The following is a 25,927-nucleotide window of genomic DNA, read 5'->3' as shown; positions in this document are numbered from 1 at the left end:
TTAAGCAGTTTAAACCAAAAAAAAAAAAAAAGCCGGCCGGTCTTTTTTGGCCCGGCTAAAATTGAGCAGCCCTGGTTTCAGTTGTATAATTTCTTGTAAATATTGAGCAGTAAATTTTCTCTTGTCCCCTTTTAAAAATTTAAATTTGAATGTTTATAAATCATCTCTTTCTTTTCTTAAAAGAATGTTTTTAGTATACATTAAATATTTATTACTAATGTATGTATGTATTTTCTGTCCATTAGTGTCTGCCAAATATGTGAATCCAGACTTGCCAATTGTACCATTTCCTTGGAAGACACTTCTTATTGTTTGTGCCATCGTTTTTGCATTTGCTACTTGCCTTATTTGTTTGCGGTGGCTTTCCCCTATGTAAGTAAATTTTCAAAATTGAAGCAACATAACAAGATCTTAAAAATACTTAAGTTTTCTGTATTTAAAATACTTTTTAATGGTTTTTGGCTTATGAAGAAACAAAGAATGTGAGGCCAAAATATTTAAAGCTAACGATTTTTAAATTAAAATTATTTTACTTGTTGAAATTATTACTTCTGTTTGCACAAGCCCTTACAATGAAGTTGTCTGCAAAAATATATTCAAGTTGAAAGCATATAAGATGTTAAAAGTGAAGCACTCTTACATTGGGTATACTAAATTCTGAAGACTTCCACTAGATTCATAATTAGAACTTTTCATTCTCATTATTATTTTGATCTGAAAAAACAACATTGTTGAAGTCATAGATTTAAGCTGTAATGCTCGGTCTTTGCAATTTGATTGGAACTAAAATTTATGCTTATTTACTCAGTTGAAAGCAAAAGCATTTGTACCTCCGCATCAAAACTTTAGTTTAAGATATTGCAGAAAGCTGTCACTTATAAATGTTTGTTGAATATTCTCCATCATTCAAAACTATTGATCGCAAGGATTCAAATAGGGATGCACTGATTAGCCAATTGGCCGGTTACTGACTAATTGGCCAATGATACTAGATCAATTACTGATTAATCGGCTGCCGCTTCATTATAATGTTGATGATTTTCATTGCTGCAATTTCCCTATCACCTTTTTTTTAAATTTATAATTAATTTTGATTTTTCAGAATTAAGTAATAGCCTGTCTTTTCTGTAACTGATGATTTATTTTTCTCCATTTTCATGCTTTTAAAAAAATTGATAATAAAAAAATTTATTCAAATTCTGTAAGCCAATTTTCTTATGATTGTTGATAAAATTAAATTTTGTTAAGCAGACATGAAAATTCAAATATTTGTTAGCTATGATCAGTAGAGGCCTTTAATTTAGTTGCTACTTTATTATTATGTTTAGTAGCCGTCTTATAATCCAAGACTTTTATTCTTTAAGAAAATCATAAGGCAATCCTAAAGCACTATACTGTAGGTAAAGTAGTACAAAAACCCATTGACACATGAGACATGTTAAAACATTGTGTACATTAGGGTGGGTCGAAAAACAACTTTTTTTTAATTTCGATGATGGGTAGTGCGGAAAAGGTGCCATTGGTGGAGCAAAGTGTGCATAAAAAATTTGAAATTGTTCTGACAATTTCTTAATCTGCCGCAATTGGGTTGAAGTTTCGAAAAAATTCTGTTTTTTCAAGTTTTTAGCCAAAATTAGCAAAAATAGTATCTTTCTATTTTCGATGAAGAGTTACGCTGTAAAGGTGCCATTTGTGGCACTAAACTCCCATAAAAATTTTGACGTGTGAGGTATAGTTCTTTCTTTTGCCACAAATGAGTAGAAGTTTCTGCAATTTTCAGTTTTTTTAACATTTTCAATAAAAATTCTCAAAAAGTAAAAATTTTGTCTTTGCTATATTTCTCTGCCATAATTATATACACTGGTGTGCAAAAATTAAGGACGAAGTCGAAAAATTAGCATACCAGCTGAACGAAGAGGCAGAGCGGACAGAAAGACCAATCAGGAGATTAAGTAAGGTGATGTACGGTAGCACATGCGCAGATATGCAGGCAGACGTAATGGGGGAGTGTCTGAGTAGTATAAAGCATGTTGTCGGTGTAAGATCAGTATTTCTGGCAAAGAGATTGCACTCCGTATAGCAGTTAAAATCACACCGAGTTGCTGCCTCAGCGAGAAATGGCGAATAATCAATCTGTTAGACAACATCTGGATGCTTTTACCCAAGGTCAAATCATTGGGAAGTTGGAGGAAGGTCGCAGTGTGACAAGTGTGGCTGCAGAGTTCGGAATTGCTCACAGCATCGTTTCACGACTTTGGAGACAATTTCAAACTACAGGAACAGCTATCCGGGGGTTCAGTAGTGGTCATCCACGAGGAACCACACCCGCAGATGACTGGTATATTGTCTTACAGGCCAGAAGAAACAGGGGGCAGACAGCGGGAGAAATCGCTAGACACATGACACAGGCAACTGGAGGACCGATATCGCGTTTTACCGTGGCCAGAAGACTGCACGGTGGTGGTCTGTTTGCATGACGCCCTATACGGGGTGTACCTCTAACGCCTGCCCATCGGAGAAGGCGTTCTCTGTGGTGCGCGGAACACCGGAATTGGAAAGACAATGAATGGGGAAGAGTACTCTTTGCAGATGAGAGCAGATTCAGTCTGAGTAGCGATTCTCATCGCATACTCACCTGGAGAGAGTGGGGAAGCCGCAATCATCCCTCGAACATCATTGAAAGGGACAAGTATGGAGGTCGCGGTGTTCTCATTTAGGGAGGCATCATGCTTGGTAGTCGTACAAACCTTCATATCTTCGACGCAGGTTCAGTCAGCGGGACCCGTTATTGTAACGAGATTCTTCTTCCATATGTGCATCTTTTTAGAGGCGCTATGTGTCCGCAGTTCCTTTTCATGGACGACAATGCACTATGTCATCGCACAGTAGCTGCCGAACAGCTCTTAGAGAGTGAGGATATTGAACGTATGGATTGGCCGGCACGATCTCTGGATCTCAATTCCATTGAGCATGTATGGGATTTTCTAGGCAGATGCTTGGCAGCTCGTACCTTACCACCAGTAACAATTCGGGAGCTTCGATTGGCGCTGCAAGACAAATGGGCAGCAATGCCTCAACAACTCATTGACACCCTCATTCTCAGCATGAGCAGACGCTGTGAAACCTGCCTAACAGTCAGGGGAGATCATATCTCCTACTAAAGACCGGATGTTTCTTACTGGACACCCATCACAGGAATGTTTCGGCCTTCAGTCGCATTGCGCTCCATGCTACTTTTTCAATAACCTTCTTTTTATCCCTCTGATTTCTCTTTTAGTAAGTGTTGCTTACGTTACACATGTCCTTACATATTGGGGATCTTACGGTATTAAATGTGTTGATTTGGAAAGCTTTTGTACAAAGTTATATTGAAAAAACCGTCTCATCCTTAATTTTTGCACACCAGTGTAGTATTATCACATGTGATGCATTTTTAGATGCGTGGTGTGCTATAAATTGACTACTTGTATAATTTTTTAAATTTAAAATATGCTATTCGAAAACTTTGTGCAGCTGTGTTCAAAATTAAGGTTAAACAGCACAGAACTCAACAAAGAACTAAAGATGTGGATGTACAGAAAATTTCTGTTTGTATTTTCAACACAGAGGGTATTCTGCATTTTAGTGCTTTTACATCTGTTACAGTATTGCTACAATGAAAGCATCATTTCCTTCGTGGACATTGCACAAATTCGGTGCTATTTCTTAGCAGTTTTTCTATTTACTACACACAGCTGGCGTAGGACTTCTGGTTCTAAAATTGTTTCGGATACTATGTTTATTCCAATTTTTTCTGACGAAAGACATTTTGTGGTTCGAGGTTGGTTGACATTGGTTGAGAACCAAACCGAGCATATCGTCGTATTCAGTTAACCTGAATTTTAATTTTGGAACCTTACACATTCGAATTTCTTGATACTTTTTTCTTCTTTTAATTGCTTTCTATTTATTCAATTAGTATTCATCACAATGTTCCCACACCTTGGGTTTCGTCAGTTTCCATTGCTGTGGTAGCATTGCTGTGAATTCTTAGGAAGGCTATGTTATTTACTCTTTTAAATCCCTCTTGCATACCCTAGTCGTTTCTTTAGGCGAATCATATGGGCAAATCAATTCATACTGTGAACAGTGTGAGAAAACGTAAGGCATCTTTGGGTTTCGAGGTACTTAAGTGCAAGCAAAGAATTCTGTAGGCAAGCTGTGAGCCACCAGAGCTACGTGATAGGCCCTGGTTGGCTGTCTTGTAACTTTTGAGAGCACAGTCTAGTTGAAACAGTAGCACAACTATCAATTATGTGTTTTTGGTCTGTGCTCAAATATTCAATATAATTTTTTTCTTTTGGCAATGTAGAAATAAATGACAGAGATATCCTAGAATGATAGCATAAGCAGGTTTTTGCATACCATCAGCTTGGGGTTGATTGGGCCAGAAAGTTCTTAGGTTCAGTACTTTCTCTAACTTATTTATCAGGTGTCAAACCGGCAGTTCATAACTTATTTATCAGGTGTCAAACCGGCAGTTCATTCGTATGAAAAATTTACACCAAAAATGTTACAGTTCTTTATTTATGTCCTTCTTTTTTTAACGCCTGCAATGACACCATTGTTTTTTGTTTTTCTTTTCATGTTCTTACGGGAGTGTCGTTTCACGCGACTGTTTTTAGTTAAGAAATAAATTTGTTCTTTTTTAAAAAGATTTATCTTTGATTAAAAACGAATTCTGCTTTACTCCCGTTGGTTTTGAACGCTAATCAAACATAGAGCCGCACTGAGTTTTCTAATAGCATATTTTAAATTTAAAAATTTATACGCTATAAGTAGTCAATTTAGCACACCAGGCATCAAAAAATGCCATAATTATATAAAACTATGTAATTATGGCAGAGAAATATAGCAAAAACAAAATTTTTACTATTTGAATTTTTGTTGAAAATGTTAAAAAAACTGAAAATTGCTCAAATTTCTACTTATTTGTGGCAAAAGAAAGAACTATACCACACACCTCAAAATTTTTATGGGAGTTTAGTGCCACAAATGGCACTTTTACGGCGTAACTCTTCATCGAAAATAGAAAGATATTATTTTTACTAATTTTGACTAAAACATGAGAAAACAGCTTTTTTTCGAGACTTCAACCCAATTGCGGTAAATCAAGAAATTGTCAGAAAAAATTCAAATTTTTTATGTACACTTTGCTCCACCTATGGCACCTTTTCCGTACTACCCATCATCGAAATAAAAAAAAAGTTGTTTTTCGACCCATCCTAGTGTACATGTGAGAAACACAAGTATTAAAGTGTTTGAACAAATATTGTTGCTTCATTCATCAATTTAAAAAAAATATATATAAAGCATGTTTTTAAAAATCAAAACATGTTTCATATCATTTTTGTAAAATGTAAAAGCAGTAGTTTTCAGGACATCATAAAATGTATGTTGTAGTTATGTGTATATACAATGAATACCTTGACTGAAAAACAATTAAGTTTTTTTTTCCTTGCCCAAAAGGGAACATTCCTTCAAACGTTTGAAGCACAGAGAGAGAAACAGAGGCAGACATGCATATAACCATCTTACGATCACCTAACTTTATTTTTTAACAATGAAAAAATTTGATCTTCTTCTTGTTTATAAATTTTTTCTTTGGCATACATAAAATATTTTTAATGGAAAAATTATTTTCCCACCGATTATAAGTAATCAGCAACGTGGCTGATTACTGACTACTGCCTCAGTGCATCCCTTGATTCAAAGAAATACTTTATCAGTGGGAATAAAGAATTTTGGGGCATTCTGAATAAATTGTACATAAACATTTGTAAAATTAGCATTTGACTTTCTTGACTTTGTTCCCTATGGTTGTATGTTCTGTGCTTCATGAGCAGACTGCTATACTTGACTGCAGAAATATTATTTCATTATATGCTTTTATTACAGAATCAGGTCCATGCAAGCTAAACGTAACAGTAGAGGTAATAGGGAAAGGCCAACTGCAACTCAAGAAGAGGCAAACCTGTTTGTTCCGGCTAATCAACAAAGTGATTCTACCCCGTTTACTTATTACATTCCTCAGGGACTGCCGCGGATCTATCGAGCCAATCCCAGAAGGTCTCAACGCAGTAGAAGAGCTTCATCGAGAGCTCGTTACGCTACTTGCTCTCAAGCTGAGGCTAGCTTGTCTAGGACACAGGCTAATCAAGATAAACCACCACCATATGAAACAGCAATTCAGGTAATGGTTTGTTAAATAAATTTCTCATCTTTTATCAAAATTCTGGTAACCAAACCAAAGGTTTCACATAGTGTTTCACAATTATTGTTTATGTATTTTTTATATTGCTAATCCTAATTGGCAAGGAAGTTCCCTTCTCCTCCATGTTTTCATAAACTTGTGCTTATTGTTCTTGTACAATTGTTGTGCTCTTACAAAGTGCTTTTTTTTATAAATCTAAAACATGGCTACTCATCCTGCAATTGCAATTATTTTCACTTATTTTGCACTAACATGTGCAAAATAGGCAGGTGGCCAAGTGCTGATTCCTGGCGGTCGACAAAAGTCCACACAGGGAAGGCAGCTTTCTCCCAAAGTATGAAAAAATTCACAAAATAATTTTTGTCTAGAGAAATATAGTTCAGTAACATTAGAAAGACTGAACTTTGCTATCTTATATATTAAAATCCAACTTCTCAAACGCGAAATGGCAACACCTGCCTGTACGTAGGTGTGTATGTATGTCATTCTAACTTCTTGAAAATGGTAGCAATTTAAGGTTTTAACCAGGGGTCAATAGATTGGTAATTTGTCAGGTTCCATGTTTGTTAAACTTGTATCTTTGTACAACTTCAATTTATAAATACTCTTCATTTTACACTCCAGATTATCTTGATTTTTTTTTCTGTTTACTATAGCTTCCTCCACCAACTTACGAAGATGTAGAAAGAGCTATTAATGAAAGTCAAAATCAAAGTGCAGACAATTCAACACAGACAAATAACCAAAGGGTTGAAGGGAATGCAAGATTAGAAAGTGTAGCAGAACATCCTGATTCATTACCAACATAAGTGCAAGGTATTGAAGCATTTACATTATGATATGTGATCTTCTGAGAGAAGATAAAGGTTATGTACTTAGTTTTGTTCCTTTTTCATTATTTTTAATTTCATATTTTAATATTGAGACTGGCTACTATGCCAAGAAATATTGTTACCGAGAGGAAACAACAAAATTCATTTAATGCGTTGTTCTTAAATTTGACTCTAATAGAACTGTTTATCATTGACTGATCACTGACTGGTGACTCAAAATTGAATTCTTACCAAAATTATTCTTAATTTTGTGGCAATGGAATCAATTCATACAATATTCATATTGCACTTAAAGAAATTTTAAATGCTATTAAATCAACGCCCACATTGACTTCTAGTACAGAGGACAGCTCTACCTAGCCGCAATCCAATGATGGGGTTGCTACAACGATGAATTGAAACTCTCCTCACAAATATTCATATATGGTAAGAATTCTTAAAATAGTATTACCCAGTGGCTATCCTACAAAAGCGTTGCTATGGCAGTGGGTCCAAACAATTCAATTCAAATTAAATTATAATTTATAATTTTTAAGTTTATATTTAGAAATTAGCCAACAGTTAATTTTTTCACTATTAAACTCAAATATTTTCGATAGATGGAAGTGGCTTCCTTACCAACATTGACTGGTCCTGGTTTGCTCGTTTTGAGTTCTTTTTTGCTTTATTTTAAAAGCAAGAAAGCAATCGACATTTATTATGATAGGGGCGTTGATTAAATTAAGCATTGGGAAATGTAATTTTAAACTTTTCATGTTTGATAAAGTTACTATTTATGCTTTAAAATAAATCTGCATTTATATACATATGTACAAATTAGGAAAGAATTGTTAAATATGCTGTAAAATTTGAAAATGATAAGTATTTATGTTCTCACTTTTTCCGCGAGATGTTCTCCCATTTGTGGTAATCGGTCATTTGAGTTGTGTACATATTTTTACATTTCAACGTCCTTTTTAACTTATAATGTATTGTTTTTTAAGTACTTTGTTACGTGTGTAAGTTTTTTTTATTTTTTCCTTTCTTTCTTTCTTTTTTTTTTTTTTTTTTTGAGTTGTGGATTTGACTAACCATCATCCATTTAAATGATAAGCTAGTTAAAAAAAATAAGTTGTTGCAAATTTTAGGTAAGTGGACCCCCTCCTTGTTTTTCGCTGAAAAAGATTTCAACTTGTGATGCAATTGTGAGTGTTATATTTCCATGTATAACTTAGCATCAGAACATCTGTTACATTTGTCCTATTTGTGATAAAATTAATATTGTTCTTCACTGTTTGTTTTTATTCATTAGATATTTCTTCATATGTCAGAAGTAGGTTGCATTTTGAAATGAAATTGATGGAAGAAAAATAAAATCTATATTAATTAATATCCCTCCTTGTTAATTGATCATACACAGACATCATTTTTAGCGATATAAAATGCAAACTTTTTCCTTAAGGGTGTTTTTATTATGTATTATGGAACGTTTGTAACTAAATCTGAGATGTAAAAATATTGTTTAATTTCGAGTTTGTATTTTGTGTTGAAAGTTCCTTTTAAAACTGCATTTTATATCTCACACAGTAGTTGTTAATTTGTGATGATTAGTTTGAATATATCCTTGTATTTACTGATCATCAATTTTTTAATCATCAGATTTTTAAAAAGTTATGAAACTTTTGTTATTATTAAAACAAGTGCACATTATTGTGAAGTTTTACTATGTGTTTTGTACCTTATATACATTCCATGTAAACCAGGGGCATTACAAATTAAAATTTTTAAGAAAGTGGAAACTCTTAATTTACTGAATGAAATTCGGAATTTTACCGAATGATGAAGCACAAGCATGCACACATGCCTGCATATCAACTGAAAAAAGCCGTGTAAGCATCATTAGAAAAACCTAATTGCAATGTGTTAAATCTAAATGTACCAAACCATCAGACAGAAATTTGCTGAAGAATGAAATCTTTTATTAGCTCACATTGATTTCCTACCAGAGCACCCCAATGTTAATATTGATACTCAGTTTAGGTTTTTAAATTATTCCCTTTCAGAATTTTGTCAATTTGGTTTTCCATTTTTATCTTGAAGATATCTCAATTCACATTATTATATCTATTCAAGAAAGTGAACTGACATTTTGTTAAAAAGAATAGTGTGTCATATCGTTACACACACACACACACACACACACACACACACACATATATATATATATATTTATATTTATATATATATATATATATATATATATATATATATATATATATATTACTTATTTTTTCTGTTAGATCCATAATTTTTTTGTTTCAGTCTATTTCATACAAATTTAATATAATATTAATTTACCTTATGTTAATTGCAGAAGTAATCATTGCAATTACTTTTGTTATGTTTAAAAATGCTTTTGCTCCATAAAAATTCCTTTTCTACCAGTACTTGCATTTTTGATATACCTTTTCATCAAGTGGATTATGTCCGTATGTTTTCAAAGTAATTCTAGGAAAAAGTCATTTTTTATCATTTAACTCATTTGCTTACAAATAAATTATCTTGCTCTAATTTTGTTTTACTGTTAGAGTTAAAATATTAACTCTCGGTAGGTAACTTATAAAGACTGCATTATAACAGGGTTCGTACTTCCTTAAGAAACCCTTAATTTGATGAAGCAAAATTAAGGTCCTTAAAAAACCCTTCAGAAGTCCTTAATTTTCTGAAAATTTCCTTAATTTTTTAAACACTGTATCAAGTTTGGTCCCCTTTTTCTTATTTTTTCCTTTTTACCCCTTCAAATCTTTATCTTTTGCGATATCTGCCGAAAACGTATGTTTTGGAGACATGCCAACCACATTAATCTTTTTAAATGTTGGAAGGTTTTTTTTACCATATGCTACTTCATACCTGTTTATTTTTTTCATTATTTAAATAATATTTTTATTTCTTAAATTTATTTTAGAAAAAATGCAAAAGACTATCAAAGAAATATGGTCCAACTTCCAGTCTCTGATTGTATTTAAACTTGTCATGGTTACAATTTTTATGTATTTAAAAAAGCTTTCAATATATTCATGGTGAATCTCTAATGGTTTAAGGTTAGGCTTTACGGCCTGTAAAATTTTTTGGAATTTCATGATTAAATGAAGAAACTTCAGTTTTTTTTTTAAATCCTGAAATAGTATTAAGTTTTTTTTAAACCAAATTATAAGTTTCATGCAAGGAAAACGGATAATCAATTATATATTAGGGTGGTTCAAAATTTCGAAGGTGAAAATTTTTTGAGTCCTACCCTCCCATTTTGTTCCAATGTAATAAAAAATAAACCAGGCAAACTTGCAAGAAATAGTGCAATATAGCAAATTTGTACAAAATGAGATTTTAGTAACAATAACAAATGTTTAGAATTAGCAACAATAACAAAACTCTAATTCAAATATCTTGAAGAAAAGAGGTTTTAGTTCTTTTCCTTCAATTTGCCTCTCACTCCAATCATGTATGCTAAAAAACAATGCTTTTATATAAAACTAATTTTCTACAGCTATCTCCATTTTCCTAATATTTTTTATGACTGAAATTTGAGAAATAAATGCTACGTTTTAAGAACAATATGTGCCATCTATTATATTATACTACCCAATCATTTCAAGCATAATTAATAAGGAAAAAAATTTCGTATGATCTTTGAAAATGGTTAATTCGCTGTTTTTTGTTGAATTTTGGAATGTCATGGACTCAAAGGGCTATTTTGATCTAATCTCTTTTCTGCTTGATTTTAAAAACTCTTTTGGGGGGGGGGGATTTCCTCCTTTTTGCTCTTCGATCACTCTCATCCCAATGATGTGAAATTTCGAAATTTTATTCACTGATAATGGGACATCCCAGTCAATTGCACCTCTCCCTGCTTTTTGGAAACTGATGTATTTGTGCATATATATTTAATATGTATCATGTACTTTGCCCCCCCCCCCCCCCCCGGAAACTTTTAAATGGTATACGTAAAGCTATCTTATCATTTCCCGGATAAGTCCTTAAAAAATTTTGAGAGTCTTTAAAAAGTCCTTAATTTTTACTTTTAAAAATGAGTATGAACCCTGTATAATCTCAGGAATAGGCAAATTGATTTCACCTAAAGATGGGTCATTGAATCATGGCACGCATTAAATTCATTAATATTTGCATGAGTATATCTCTTTTGTTAGTGATTTAAGATGACGCAGTTTCTGATATAATTTATCTTTTTTGCGCTATTGTATTAATTATGATTGAAATAATAAAAATGATTTCATTTTTTTTTAGTTCATCTTCACATGCTCTTAAATTATTTTCAGTGCACCTCTTTTAGTTAAAAAAATTTTGTAGACAATGCATAAAAAGAAAGCAGCTATTTTTGCAGTTTTATAGCACTTACTCTATTTAACCGTTTTCACTTCATACAAACTCACCATCATTTAATACATTATTGTTTGAGATGTTTTCATGCTACCAACTAAGGTAATACTCATATATTTGGAATATTGCTACTAGGAAATGGACTATTCCATAATGTATATTTTTTTAATACTTTACTGAACTGAATGTCCTGTTTCATTGATTTGATTTATAAATAGTGATATATTTTATTGTGATTTTATATTTAAAAAAGTTTTTCTTGGGCACAGCATCAAATTTTTTGTAACCTGTATTTCTCACTGATAAATATTTATAATAATAAAGTTTTTAAAAGATTCGCAAATCCAGAGCTCAAATGCGCTACCTTGCGGTAATTAACAATACTACCAAAAAAGGTAAAACATTCCATTCCGCATCTTTTCTTTGAGGTTAATTTCAGGCTTCAGACAGTTTGTGGTGTAATGTAATTTGAGAAGAATAGAAAAAAAAAAAGCTTCCCACAAACACGATGAAAAATTACTGTCATTCACTAAGCGTCAAAGCAAGTTATAAGTTACGGCATTTGTTTGTTTTACCTTTTTCATCTGCCATTAGACAGTGGCTGCAGCACACCCTATAGTTCATGGGAGTTGCAAATAGAACTTTTAAAGATGAATGGTGGAATATTTTGTATGAAAAACAAAAGCATTAGTAACCTTTTTCTTGTTCTTTCTTTGTATGGCAATGAAAAAAAAAAAATTATGTACATTAAAATTTTGGAGTGTTATTTTTACTTTCATAATAAGTTATTTTTTTTAAAAAATTTCTACTTTTTATAAAAAGAATAATATTTATTGTTTTAAAAGAACCTAAATTTGTTTGATATTTACATATATTGAGATTAATCTTTAATACAGTGCTTCAATAACTTTCACTTTAATTTCTCATGCTATTTGTATGTAATTGTAATGATTATATATTTTGAATTCCTACATCATCATCTTTTATATAACAATAACTAAAAACCCTTTCAAACACATATTTTTGTAAGGTTTATTTATGAAGTAATTTGAAAGTGCAAAAAAGAAAAGTTTTGTAGAAAATAATACAATTTTAATGCCAAAGTTCTTATTACCTTGTTTCCTACAACTTTTTTTAAAATGTTGGCCTAATCTTTTTACATGTTTACTTTTCTGTTGACTTGATTATTTTTATATGGTTCTACACTCCCACGCTTTAATGACACTTGATGACGTTTTCATTATGTAAATTAGCAAAAACAGAAAAATGTTGTTTATGCCACTGCCATGTTTAGATTTTACATTTCAATTGAACCTGTTTCATCTATGACTTGATACATTTACTTTTCAGATTATTTTTTTTAGCAGTTTAATAATTTTTTCCCCCCATTTAATGGAATTTAGTGTTGTAGTGTTTATTAATTGTTAAGTAAAAAATATAATAATGTATGAGATCACCAAACAAGCGTTTTTTTTTTAAATTTTTTATACACATTTGATTAAACATGGTGGGCAGCAAAAAGTAAAATGAAAAATAATCACTAGGATTAAAAGTTCACCAAGTGTAGTATAACAGAGTAACTTATAACAGAAAAGTACCATTTGTATGTTAGTAATTTTATATTACTTCAGTTATTTATTTTCTCCAAGGAAGTAAACAATGAATTTCTCAAAATAAAAAGCATTTGAAAGTTATCAATTCCAAAAAATAATTTTTAAAAAGTAATTAAACATTTTGAAAAGACAGGGTGGGGTGAGAGACTTGGGTGAAAATTTCCAAAAAGGCCTGAATGATCTCACTCATAAAAGCATAATGTTTAAGAATTTAAATGAAAATTAAATTCGAATTTACATGCATATACAAAATTGCTTAGAGGAGAACAAAGTTTTTAACACCCAAAAGAATGTCAAGTAATTTGAAAATGTAGTTAAACTGCACCTGAGTATAGAATACATTATTATTAATATTTTTTTTTCATATAATGTTTTATATTAATGATGAACTACAAGTAGCAAAATATTTCATCTACTTTCATTAAGCATTCCAAGACCCCGTGCTTACGTAATTTTTCCAAATCTATTTATCTTTGTAATTTTACTATCTCCAGTATTGCACTTAAAATTAACTTAGTTACACGATTTTTGACGCATGTAAAACATTACCAATAATGCTAACTTACAAATGGGTGTTAGAATACAAAAACAAGCAAAAAAATTATTTTTACATAAGGTAGAGAACTTTGGCATTAAAGAAAAATTTGCTTTTGTGTTTGGCAAGCTATACGTTTTATACAGCTTTTGAATTTTTGTCTTCCATTCTACTGAATTAAAATGCTGAAACTAGGCATAAATGTTATAGTGCCTTTTTACGCAGCATTGCAGGATTTTGATAAATATTTTGTTTTGATGTGATATGAATTTTAAGCTTTTTTCAATTATACAACCGTTTTACTTTACTAAAGTATTTTGTATAAATTTGTACAATGGTCTTTCATTAAATGGCATGTTGGTTACAAGTAAGTAATATTGCTTTTATATACATGTATAGACAAATAATCTAGATGTATGATAAGTTTCAATAAAGTGTATTGAAATAAGTGAGATGTATGTTTATTAAACCACAAACACATCCACACATCAAAGTTCTTTTTCTCCTGCTTCAATCTCTGCCTATTCAGCTGTGCTTCTTTTACATTTGTAAGCTTGAATACAGAAAAAAAATATACCTATATTTAATATAGTACAGTAGAACTTCGATTTAACAATTTCCTTCATTTAGCGATGCATTTCACAGGTCCGGGTTGCAGCAATTTCATAACTCAACTAATATTTACTCATTACTTGTCTTTTGAAAATTGGTAAAATAACAGTTTTGGAGACGATTCATGTAAATGTAGAACATAGTCAAATAGTCAGGAAACAATTTTAGAAACTATGATTAGGAAATGTCAATGGAGGTTCAATATGGAATTCTAGGACACTGTCAAATATCACTAATTCTGCAATGCTGAAACTATATTTTGAATTTAATTTTTGGCAAGATGTCATAAAATGGTCGCTAAATAAGTCGGTAAGTCTAAATTTCTACACCATGCTCAGCAGTTTAACTATGCGAGCAGCGTCTTTTTTAGGCTCAAACAACTGGATAAGTGGAGCAATTAACAGTTTAAGAATATATTTCTTAAGGTTTCAGATTTTAGTAACGGTTTATAATAATAGTTTTGCAGATTCTGTTAATATAGTATATTAACAAGAAGTTCCGTCTAGAACTAAACAAGCCTACTTTTCCGTATACCCATACCACTTTCTAGTACCTGATCAATATTCTCAAAAATAGCTAAAATCGCAAATTGTTTCAAACATAATTTTTTAATATTTTAAGTTGATTTCTAGGAATAAAATGTACTCCAATCATCTAAAAAATGTGTTAAAAAATAAATAAATAAACGAACAAATAAAATAGCAGCACCTTTTAAACAAAGCAGCTAATACACTTTTTTCCATTAAAAAAAAAAAAAAAAAAAAAAAATCTTTAACCGCTTTCAAAACGAAATATAATAATAAAAATTAATAAGCTCATTAAAATAAATACATCATATTAAAAATATCGTTTCTTTTTCCCCTTTTGCCAAAAATAGTTTTTTAAATGAATTAATGCACTAACCAAAACAAATAAAAATAATAAAATGTCAACTTAAAGAAATAATTTTCATTGTCAAAAAAAAAAAAAATGTCTGCTCATATCTTTATGTAGAAACATAAATAACTTCGAATTTATCCGCCGAAAACTGAATACCTAAATTTAAACTTTAGAGTGAAAATAAAAACAAGTCATGTTAACAATAATTATTTCACAGTTAAAACCCTGGCTGCGGAGTTGGAGTCAATCTCATTTTAGGATAAAGGAGTCGGAATCGAATATCTAAGGATCAGAGTCAGTCATTTTTCCTCAGTGTATAAATTTTTGCCAAAGCTACGAAGTAAGAGTTCAACTAATTGTTGGGTACAGGAGTCGGAGTCAGGTGTCCCTAAATTCTCGGAGTCGGAGCCTGGAGTTTGTCGTCAAGAGCTATTTTCAACAAAATTTGTTTGTAGTAAATCCGCCTTCAAGTACGGGAATCTACATTGACTTTCAGTTTCCCCATAGGCGCTAATGTTTAGGGATTTGAACTGTTCAAAATTGACGGAAAATTGTTGAAATCAAAAAGATATTTTATATGCAAGTCTTTCATCAAAAGCTTTTTCCTACAAAGTTTGCTTGAAGCAAATTCGCAGTTCGGATTTGCCTTAAATTTCCCCGTAGGTGCTAATGTTTTTTTTTGAACTGTTCAAAAATGAATAAAAAATATTTCAAATCAAAAAGTGAAATAGAGGAATGAGGGGTCCTCGCCGAGATCTTTTAAACAAAAAAAAAATTGTTTGAATCGGACTATTCACTCAAAAGTTAAGAGGGGGGACAGACAGGCGTTTTCCCCCATCTCAATACCCTACTTTCCAATTTTAAATTTTTCTATATTTATTTAATTATTTTCTTAATTTTTGTAATATTTTCAAGATGCATTTAGAGGCCACATCAGACAGATTCCCAGTTTTCCACTCTGTATGTTAACCTATGGGGCAGAATATCTTCTCATTCGAGCGATAGCTCATCGGGAAATTGAGATTTTCAAACTTTTCTTTTTTGGACTTAATCTATGACAACTATGGCATGTTTGGGTCTTTGTGGTAATCTATGACGACTATGGCGTGTTTCGGTCGTTGCAGTTTTTCATTAAAATAATTCAAAAATTTTTTAAACAAACTTTAAGTTATACTTTGAGAAAAGGTGAATTTTTGACGAACCATGAGGAGCATTTGGATTTTTAAAAAAAGCAAATCATAGCATATAATCTCAGTTTTCTAAAGATGTTAAAATATTTTCGATAGCTTTTTTAGAACATCAGTAATCATTTAAAAGGTGAGCCCATTCCAATTCACAAACTAAAAATTTCCATCCCCCTTTACGAAGGTACGAGATTCGCCTCTACGCGAGTGATTTATGGCCTTTGCACAGAAACAGTCGGTTTCCCCACTTGTGGGCGGATTTCTTCTCCACCTTTGTCCACAGATCAAATGTCCGAAAAGTCTGTCTGCTAAGAATTTTTTTCCTTCGCTTGAGAATTGGGAGGAAAAAAACCTTTGGAAAATGACGCTACTTAGATAATTTTAGTTTTCCTTTATTTTAAATAAATATATATTTTTTTTTTGTAAATTATGTATATAAACACAAAAATTTAAGCTTTAAGCATATTTGAATCACACTTCAAGTGCAGTAGCAAAGCTTTTTGATGGGATTGAGAGTTAACGTGCTCCTCTCGAAGGGATAAAATTAATTGAACTCGCCCATTAAATAATTTTTGATTCATTTCATCACAATGTAAATACACATATTTTTTTTACTTATTAAATCATACAAATAGGAAAGTATTTGAAAAAAGATCACTTTTGTTTTCTTTTCAAGTATTGTTGGAGTTTAAGGTCAGTGCGAAAGAAGACTTGTAACTCACTGGTTTTAAACCCAAGGGCATATACTGTCATGATCTGTCCATTACTTCTTTTTTCATAGAATTAGTTGTCATGATCTGTCTAGTACTTCTTTTTTCATAGAATTAGTAATTAACATTTAAAAAAAAAATGCATACATGCGAAATTTGAAGAGTCATGCCGGGCAAGAAAGCAAATCATAAGTTTATGATGAACTTCTTTTCAGCTTATATGAAACCATATGGTAAATTAAGAGTGGTCCAAAATAGGCCCTTTTTATTATTTTTTATTCCATCTGCGTAAAAAAATAATTATTGTGAAGTCTGAGCTCATAATTATAACATTTAGAGGTAAATAATAGCCTCAAGGTTCTGCATTTTTCCATTTTATGCTACAAATGAAGGTAGAAATAAAACGGACGCTAGGAAAAGTACATAAGAAAAGTAAAATTTTAGTTTCGTGTTTGCGTGAAACCTCGTTATTCGTGGGTTTTCCAAAATTAGTCCCTTGTATTAGACAGAAACTGTACTGAAAAAAGCCACATTTTGATAGAAAAGGACTACCTATTTCAAAAACAATGAAGCTTTCAGGTGATAAAACGTTGTCTTTTTTTGCAAAGTTAAAAAAAAACTGCGGAACCCAAATCCAATGAAAATATATCCTCAGATCCTGTATCAGATTCTGAGACTAGGACGGGGGGAAGAATCAGTCTGTGAGTATTTACCAATGTCCAAATTACATTCATAAAATATTTAATTTTTAATTAGATTTTCACCGCATTTGTAAGCAAAGCTTTAATAGTTTATTTCTGCATACAAGATGCATGTGTCGAAAGAAATGAACCGTCTTTACAGAGATATCATTACATAAAATCTAAAAAACTGCAGCGACTGTCGTAAGAAACTATTATCTTAATGTTTTTTCTTATTGTGTGTAATTATTGTGCAATAACTTTTTAGTTACGTCAGTTAATGTTAACCACAACATTTATGCTAAACAAGATGCCCATTATATTATAAGTGGCTATGTAAAGCTGAACAGGATTAAAACTTTATTGTGTGTAATTATTGTGCAATAACTTTTTAGTTACGTCAGTTAATGTTAACCACAACATTTATGCTAAACAAGATGCCCATTATATTATAAGTGGCTATGTAAAGCTGAACAGGATTAAAACTTTTTTCAACACAAATTCAAATTTCACTGTTAGAACAGGAAATATCATACTGTTCCTTTACAGCTTTTCAAGATGAATCTAAGAGATCAAACTAAGTGATTTATTTCAATTATTATCATTTTAATTAAATTTAACCTAAGTTCAAGAAAACGTGAGACTCCATTCTGAAGCATGACTGAGGGGTGTTCGTGATCCGAAATTTTCGAAAATCTTGGGTTACCCTTTCCGAAAATTTAGTGCTAACAATGCATTATAAACCTGAAAATTAAAAAACTTTGAAAATGGTTGTTTCTATGACTTTTGTCTCAAATTTGAATTTTTTACGAGGGTAGGGGGGTGGAGCTTGTTCATAGTTTCTGAAAATTTCAGACTGCTTTCAGAAAATGTTATTTGAGTCCACTTTCACCCATGGCCATGACTCCTCTTAAAATGAAATCCTGTATCCACCCCTGATGACGACTAATGCATGCATTTGGTTTTGCAGTGTTGGCTTAAAATATTTTATTTAAAAAAAAAAAAACTTCGTTCGTTCAACACGACAGAAAGAAAATTTTTGACAAACTATGCGGAATATTCGCATTTAAAAAAAAGCAAATCATATCACATGATCTCAGTGGCGGATCCAGATGATCCAGTTGGGAGGGGCGAATGAGTCATGCATTACGGGGAGGAGAGGGTGACTAATGAAATTAAAATTTTCAAAAAGTTTAAGAACTAAAGCATCAAGTGCTTTTTTTTTAATCGAATAATGTATATGATTCAAAGAGCTTGAAGGAAAGTTATAAGTGTTTCAAGTATCATTGAGAGAGAGAGAGAGAGAATAAAAAAAAATTGAAAAAAAAAGGGAAGAATTCCTACAAATATTCTAAATCCTGGTCTGGGTCCATTATCCAAATTAAACCCTTCAACTTTTGATCCGTTTGAGGACTCGTGAAGTATTTTCAGTAGCCATTTAGGTCCTCAATTGTACTTTTTTCCTTATGAAAGAAAGGTTGCAGTATCAAGATGACTACATTTTTTACCAGTTTTCGTACCAAACATAAAGAAATACAAATATTGCATTTGTAAATAAAATTTGAAGATAGTTATGTATTTGTTTGTTGTTTGAGCTCTTTAACATTAGTGCATAAGTAGGAGAGTTTGTGGGCACTCCTCTGGAACAGGGTGGCGACAGAAACTGTGAAAAAAAGTTCCCTGACTTTTCCCTGATTAGGTTCATCAAATTTCCCTGATTTACGTTATCAATGATAATGGTTTCCTTTCGTTGCTCTGCTTGAAATCCATTGTATGTTTGTATAAAATGCAGCATCTTAAACGTTTTAAGTTATGTAAAGTTATTGAGCTAAAGATATAATTTTTAAAAGATGCCGTTTTTTTAATAAAATGTTTAAAAAAAACATATCAAGTCAATTTTTTTGGAAAAAACCTTACAAAACAGTATATTAAATTTTTCTACATGCAAAGTTATATAAAATTAAAAAAAAAAAACTTTACTTCCAGTAACTACTTCGCATAAGAATTTTAAGAAACTATTGAAATCACTCTTAAAAACATATATGTATTTATGATAGAACTAAAAAGTAATTGAAATTTTTTTGAACTAAATTTTCAAAATGTATAATAATTTTGCAAGAAAAACAAGTAATAGTGAAATAATAGAAATAATGTAGTTATTCTTATGTAACTGACATATTTATGCAAAACAGATGAAACCTTTTGACATCTATTTATAAAGAGCTTTTCTCTAATCAAGAACATAGGTTTTAATGAATGATTACAGCATTTTAACAATGAAAAATAAAGATATTTACTTAAGTGCACAAGTTAACTCTATTTCAAATGATTTCAGTATGTACCGAAAAAAATCTTAGGTTGCTTTTGTAACAAACAGCTTTAAAATGCAAGGGGAAAAAAAGCAATTGGTTAATTTCAAAATATATAAAAGAATACAACTTGGTTAAAAAAAAAAAGAAACATTTAAGCCTGAAAAAAAGAAAACCTTTCTAATCTGCGGTGACAGCAAATAGTACAGTCTGAGTAAAAACTTTAAGGCCAGTATAATTTTCTTGGAAAAAAGGAAAATGAAACTAAAGGGATTTTAATATTATTGTATTATTAATGTTCATTGGTAAGAAATAACGCAACAGACAGGATTTGTAAAGCATGCAATAACCAGAAAAGCAATGGTTTATTCAAAGTTAGCATTTCAGCTTGAGTAAAAACTTTAAGGCCACTAGCATTTTTAAAAAACTGCAAGTACTTATACTGTAATAAATGTCACCTCAGTTAACAAGATTGTGGCAACCCTTCAACTTGCAGTTTTGTGATTAATTTCTTCAAAGTCTTTGTCCTACTTGTGACGATATCGTAAGGTAAAAGGTTAACTGTTCAAGAAAGAGGGCAGATTGAAGCTTTTTCTTCAACAAGGATAAGTAAACGTAATATTGCGAAAAAATAGGAAGATCGAAGACTGAAGTCAACATTTTTATTTGATTTAAATACAATTAGGGTAAAAAGAAAACCCCGGAAAACTTAAAGCTTTGTCCTCTTGTCATGGAAGAAGAGTTTCGAAATTATTACATTATCTGAAAAGTACTCAACCAGGAAACTTATTCAGACGATAGGTTTAAATGTTTGTCAAAAACGATATATAACACAATTAGAAGGTGTGGAAATTTTATTAATGCTGCAAAATTGCTTAAACATCATTTATTGAAAATGCACAATATAGAGCGTTTCAACTTTAGCTAGGAAATCATGACCTGGGATAACCAATGAATACAAATAAATTTTTCTAACGAAAAGAAGTGAAGTTTGGATGGACCAAACGGACGGAAGTACTATTGGCATGATTTACGAAAAGAAAAAGAAATATCTTACAAGCGCCAATTAGATGGAGGCTCTGTCAGAACTTGAGAGTATTTTGCTTACAATGGTGTGTGCTGAGTTGCACTTGTTTCATGTAAAATGAACTCACAAGCATATCAAAATTTCTTCCTAAGTCATCTTTTACCAAATGCTGAATTTATTGCTGGGGAAAATTGAAAATATCAGCAAAACAATTCATCTATCCATCCGAGTAACTGTGCAAGAAATAGGCTCCAAGTAAACAATGTTGAAACTTTGAAATGACCAGCTAAGTCTCCAGATCTTAACCCAATAGAGAACTTATTGGGTGACTTAGCAAGAAGAGTTTATGCAAAGGAGATACATTTTACTTCATCAATGGAACTGAAATCTACCATCAAAGATGAATGGTAAAAAATACATCCCGAATTTGGTCAAAAACTAGTTTCATTCATGAAAACAAGAATATTTGAAGTAATTTGAAGGAATGACTCCCACACAAGCTTATAAATATTTGAATTTTTGTCCTCATATGCTTTTTTCTATGTTGGCCTTAAAGATTTTACTCAGGTCAAATACTGATCAGTAATATTTTCTGATAATGAAACACTTACAATTAATTTTTTTTGTCTTTTTTACTTGTATTTAAGGTTAATAATTATCACTCATATGACTTTTTGATCCTAAGATTAAGGTGTGTCCAATTTCTCAAAAAAGTGCACTGGACTTTAAGTTTTTACTCAGACTGTATAACGGCAAAAAACAAAGTTTTTTTGATTCAAAGTTCTATTTTAGCAATTACGTAAAAAATGCGAAGAAGTAACAACTTTTAAGCTTTTATCAGTATTAATTAAAAAAACAAAGATTTATTCTTGAAATCTTGATTACAATACGCTTATTACTTCGAGACAATGGAATAAAGGCAAAGGAGCTAAGGCATTAATGACGGTTTCCTTTTTGCCTGTACGGTTGTTTATTTTACGTGGTATTGAAAGCGTGAAAGCAAACTTCAAGCTAGGTAAAATAAACAACTTTACAGACACAGAAGCAATTTTAGGAAGTTCTTCCTGTGGTTAATAAGTAAGATGCAATACTTTGAAGTTGAGGAAAAAAGATGCACAAATATGCGGCAGTGTATAATCGCACCTCATAAATGAAAATTGGCAGAAAATGCATAGATAATTAGGGTACTTAATTCTGCAAAGCAAAAAAAAAATTTTTTTTCTTCATAAAATCAATTTTCCCTGATTTTTTGTTATTTTTTTCGAAATTCCCTGATATTTCCCTGATTAATAAAGTTCCCTGACTTCCCTGATCTGTCGCCACCCTGTGGAAAGTTTTGCCAGGAACGCATTTTTAGACTATTTGGTGGTTAATAGGAGGATTATTTCAGTGCAAATGTGAATATGTGTTTGACATCTTATTATGTCAGAATATATGCTGTTTTAAATGAATCAATTAACCAACATTTTGAAGCACAAAAATTGCAAATTACTAAATTTACTTAACAAAAATACTTAATTTTGAAGCACAAAAATTGCAGACATGTGTTTCAGTGTTACAAGGAACACCTTTTAAAATGCAAAGAAGTGCAAGTTTCTGGATGAAAAGTCATCTGAACTTTTTTGCATTGAAAAATGTGTTCCTTGTAACACTAAAACACCTGTCTGCAGTTAATTTGCAATTTTTGTGCTTCAAAACCTTGGTTAATTGATTCATTTAATTTTCAGCGCAAACGTATTTCTTTGTTATATGTTGTTTTGCTTTTCTTTCAGAAATTTAAACAATTTTCAAGCATACATATATTTTTTTGGTTTTGCTTATTCCCCCTCATATGAGAAATTAAAACACTTAAACTAGGCAAACAGTGTTTTGTTCACTACTTTCAAAAGTTCATTTTCATTAGTAAACTTGTTGTGAAATTTTCCGGTAACATTTTTTATCCTAATGAAATTTCAAATAGAATTTTACTTCCTTAACTCAAAATAATAATGTAAGAAATGAAAACCAGACAAGAGCGACAATAAATTTAAAGGAAAAAAAGCGTAAAAGTATATTAAAAAAAAATAGATTAAATTCTGACAAATTATTTTCTTTTGCAGGCATCAAGGGGGGGGGGTCTGCGAAGTTCACAATTTTTCTGGGGGGGGGGTCTTTTTCCGGAGGTCTGGCGTTTGGGAACTTCTGCTGTAGATTGCAAAAGGTAAAATAATACTGAAATAGAACTGTTATACAAAAAGTTTTGCTTTTCAAAACTATAATTTCAAGTCAAAGTAGGCTCTTAAAGATTAGGAGGGGGGGCGGGGCTATTTTGGAACATTACTTCAAATTTTGATTAATTGTTTCATTCTGATGAGTTCAGCCACCCTGTAGGAATTTCGCGCCCATTAACCTGAACTTGGTGCTGGACAATAATGATGCGGTAATATTTGGTGAACAAGAGTGGCAAATTTAAATCGCAAAGTGTTCCGCAATTTACTTAATCAATCCTGTGCCTGCTTTTGATTTGCAGATTGATAATGCTGCATTTCGAAGGAAAACAAAATGTTAATGATCCTACTGCATATCCTTCTTGTGCATAAAAAGTAGCATGCAAAAGCATTTTAGTAAATCAAATTTAGAAAACAAATAACGAATATAATAATTAACTGAATTTCAAGTTGCAGTAAGGTCAAGTACGAAGGAATATGCTTGGAAACAAATCTGTGTCACACTGAGATTACCCGAAAAAGTTTTAAAAATGACCTTATAAAGGATTATAGTATTTAAGCCCTGACAATATATCAAATAATCCATAACATAGAATTCCTAATCAATGAGCAGGGATTTTAGAAAAGTGGCCTTTTATGCGGTTTAACTCATATCGAGGTTTGACTGTATTCAGAAAGAAGTTAGAGCAAAACTTTTAATTTCGCGCCTCATCTTACTTTATAGTGTTGTTAAGCATATAGAGTTATTCAGGATGAAACATGTTTAATTTTTAAATGGTGGCAATTCAGCTGCAGCGTCCTCTTCCAGTGAAAATAAATGCTGCCAATCTCTAAGAATTTAATTGCTAAATTTGGATAGTATGACCCTTGTAATGCTTAAACATTTTAAATCCAGTGTTCAAATTCGGTACATTTGATTTGAACACCCTGTGTAGTGATACTGATTAAATGGAAGTCACATGAGGGATTAAATATTAAAACCAGTTTAATTCATTTTAAAAATTTTACAGGAGGCCGAAAAAATTTCATGCTCTGTCCACTTAATTTTTTCAGAGGAATTAATTTTTAATTGAATCAGTGGCGCAGCCAGAAAATGTTTCTGGGAGGGGTTTTCTAAATCGAAAATTGTTGCTTTCTTTCCCATTCATTTACAATGCGTAATGATTCAATACCAAAAAATTTCTACAGATTAGTAATTATTCAAAGTAACTGCTTAAAAACAATTAATAATTTCTATTGATATCACTATAAAATGAAGAAAATGGAAAAAAGCACAGAATATTTATTATTAGTTTTACTTTAATCTTATATTCATTTTTTGTGTGTTTTTCGCGAGATCATTTAAAACCTCCTCCTCAAATACATTCATGTCTTTATGAATGTCAAATGCTAGCTAATAACGGTTTCAATCTTTTGATGAGAATTGGTTAAGAGCCTCAGAAAATCTGGTGCGGGAGGCTTCCTCTCTCTAGATGTCCGTAAAAAGGATTTGTGAAGTGATGGAAGTGCTGAGGGACCATGATACCCTGTAGAGCTTTATTGACACCATTTTAGCTATCTTATACCAGGGGGGGGGACCTGGGGGGGCACATTGCTGCGTTGTATGAATAGTGTAAAATTTTAATCAGGAAATATTTAAATATTTTCGGATAATCAGAGTTTTCAGAAATCCGAGGAAGCATGAGCCCCAATTACCTCAGATTTTTGGGACTCTACTGTACTTACAAAATTAAAGGCAATGTTACAAGGCTTGAAACATGTACATGTGCAAAGAAAGCTGCTTTAAAGCTTTTAAAAATTTGTTATTTTTCTTGTAAAGGTTTTAATAGGGAAAAAATGCAATATTTAACCTAGCATTAAAATCAAATATATTTATTTACAAGCTTTATACAAATACTGTTTATCAAATGCTGTGAAGAAAGATATTAAGGCACATATATATCAGCAATTGTTCTTTGCTTTAAGTGGAGCTATTGCTTCATGATTCACAATAAAAATGAACCGCAGAATTGTTATCTGAAAAATATAAGGATGATTTAATATAAAACAGATAGACAATTGGAATAAACATGTAACATTTTTTATTCAACAAGCTTGAATGCAGACTTTTTTTTTTTTTTGTTCATGAGCAAACCTCATTACAAGTCACTTTTTGGACTACCTACAAAATGTTTTCATAATAGAAATGACATCTTTATTGGAATAGCTTCAGAACACATGATTAAATAAATTATATCAAAATTATGGCTTTGTTAAATTAATAAACATGACATTTTACATCAGATTTAATTAACATAGTTTTAAATTATTAAGACAAGGCTAAAATCCTAAGAAAAATTAATGCTTTTTGTATTTCACACTAAAATGCTCCCTAATAAGTGTTTGCGTACTTCTTTAATAATACTTGAAACAATCCTAATGTCTATAAAGTTGATTTTTAAGTGAATACAAAGGTGCTCTGATGTAGCCCACTATCAATAAGGAAGAAATCAACTCTCAGAACCAACCTAGCCGATCTAAGAAGTTTAATATTATCTCTTTCCTCATGTGAAAAGTTTGCAATGACTGTTCAACTGCAGCTGAGAAGCTGTGGCATAAAATACAAATAGTTGCTAGTAGCAGAATTCACTTGCATTGTACTGCTTACAGCACCTTGCACCATCAATTGATACTCTTTGAAATATTTTTTTAATACCATAACATTTCCCCTT

The 25,927-nt window shown here is 31.4% G+C and overlaps 2 protein-coding genes across 2 annotated transcripts in view; one reads left to right on the top strand and one right to left on the bottom strand.

Moving 5' to 3' along the window:
* Positions 1–7,062, top strand: part of LOC129220086 (uncharacterized) — a 32,474-nt gene extending 25,412 nt beyond the window's left edge. The window contains exons 4-6 of the mRNA XM_054854425.1: positions 246–372; positions 5,938–6,232; positions 6,910–7,062. Coding sequence (XP_054710400.1) covers positions 246–372; positions 5,938–6,232; positions 6,910–7,062 — 575 coding nt within the window. The remainder of the gene's footprint in view (positions 1–245; positions 373–5,937; positions 6,233–6,909) is intronic.
* An 18,032-nt stretch (positions 7,063–25,094) lies between these two features.
* LOC129221325 (microspherule protein 1-like) overlaps positions 25,095–25,927 on the bottom strand; it is a 40,491-nt gene continuing 39,658 nt past the window's right edge. The window contains exon 14 of the mRNA XM_054855792.1: positions 25,095–25,232. Within this exon, the coding sequence (XP_054711767.1) occupies positions 25,158–25,232 (75 nt within the window). The 3' untranslated portion in view covers positions 25,095–25,157. The remainder of the gene's footprint in view (positions 25,233–25,927) is intronic.

Source organism: Uloborus diversus, chromosome 4 (genome assembly GCF_026930045.1).
Source record: "Uloborus diversus isolate 005 chromosome 4, Udiv.v.3.1, whole genome shotgun sequence".
Taxonomy (NCBI): domain Eukaryota; kingdom Metazoa; phylum Arthropoda; class Arachnida; order Araneae; family Uloboridae; genus Uloborus; species Uloborus diversus.
The sequence above is the reverse complement of the archived record's forward strand: the minus strand, read 5'-3'. Positions and strand labels throughout refer to the sequence as shown.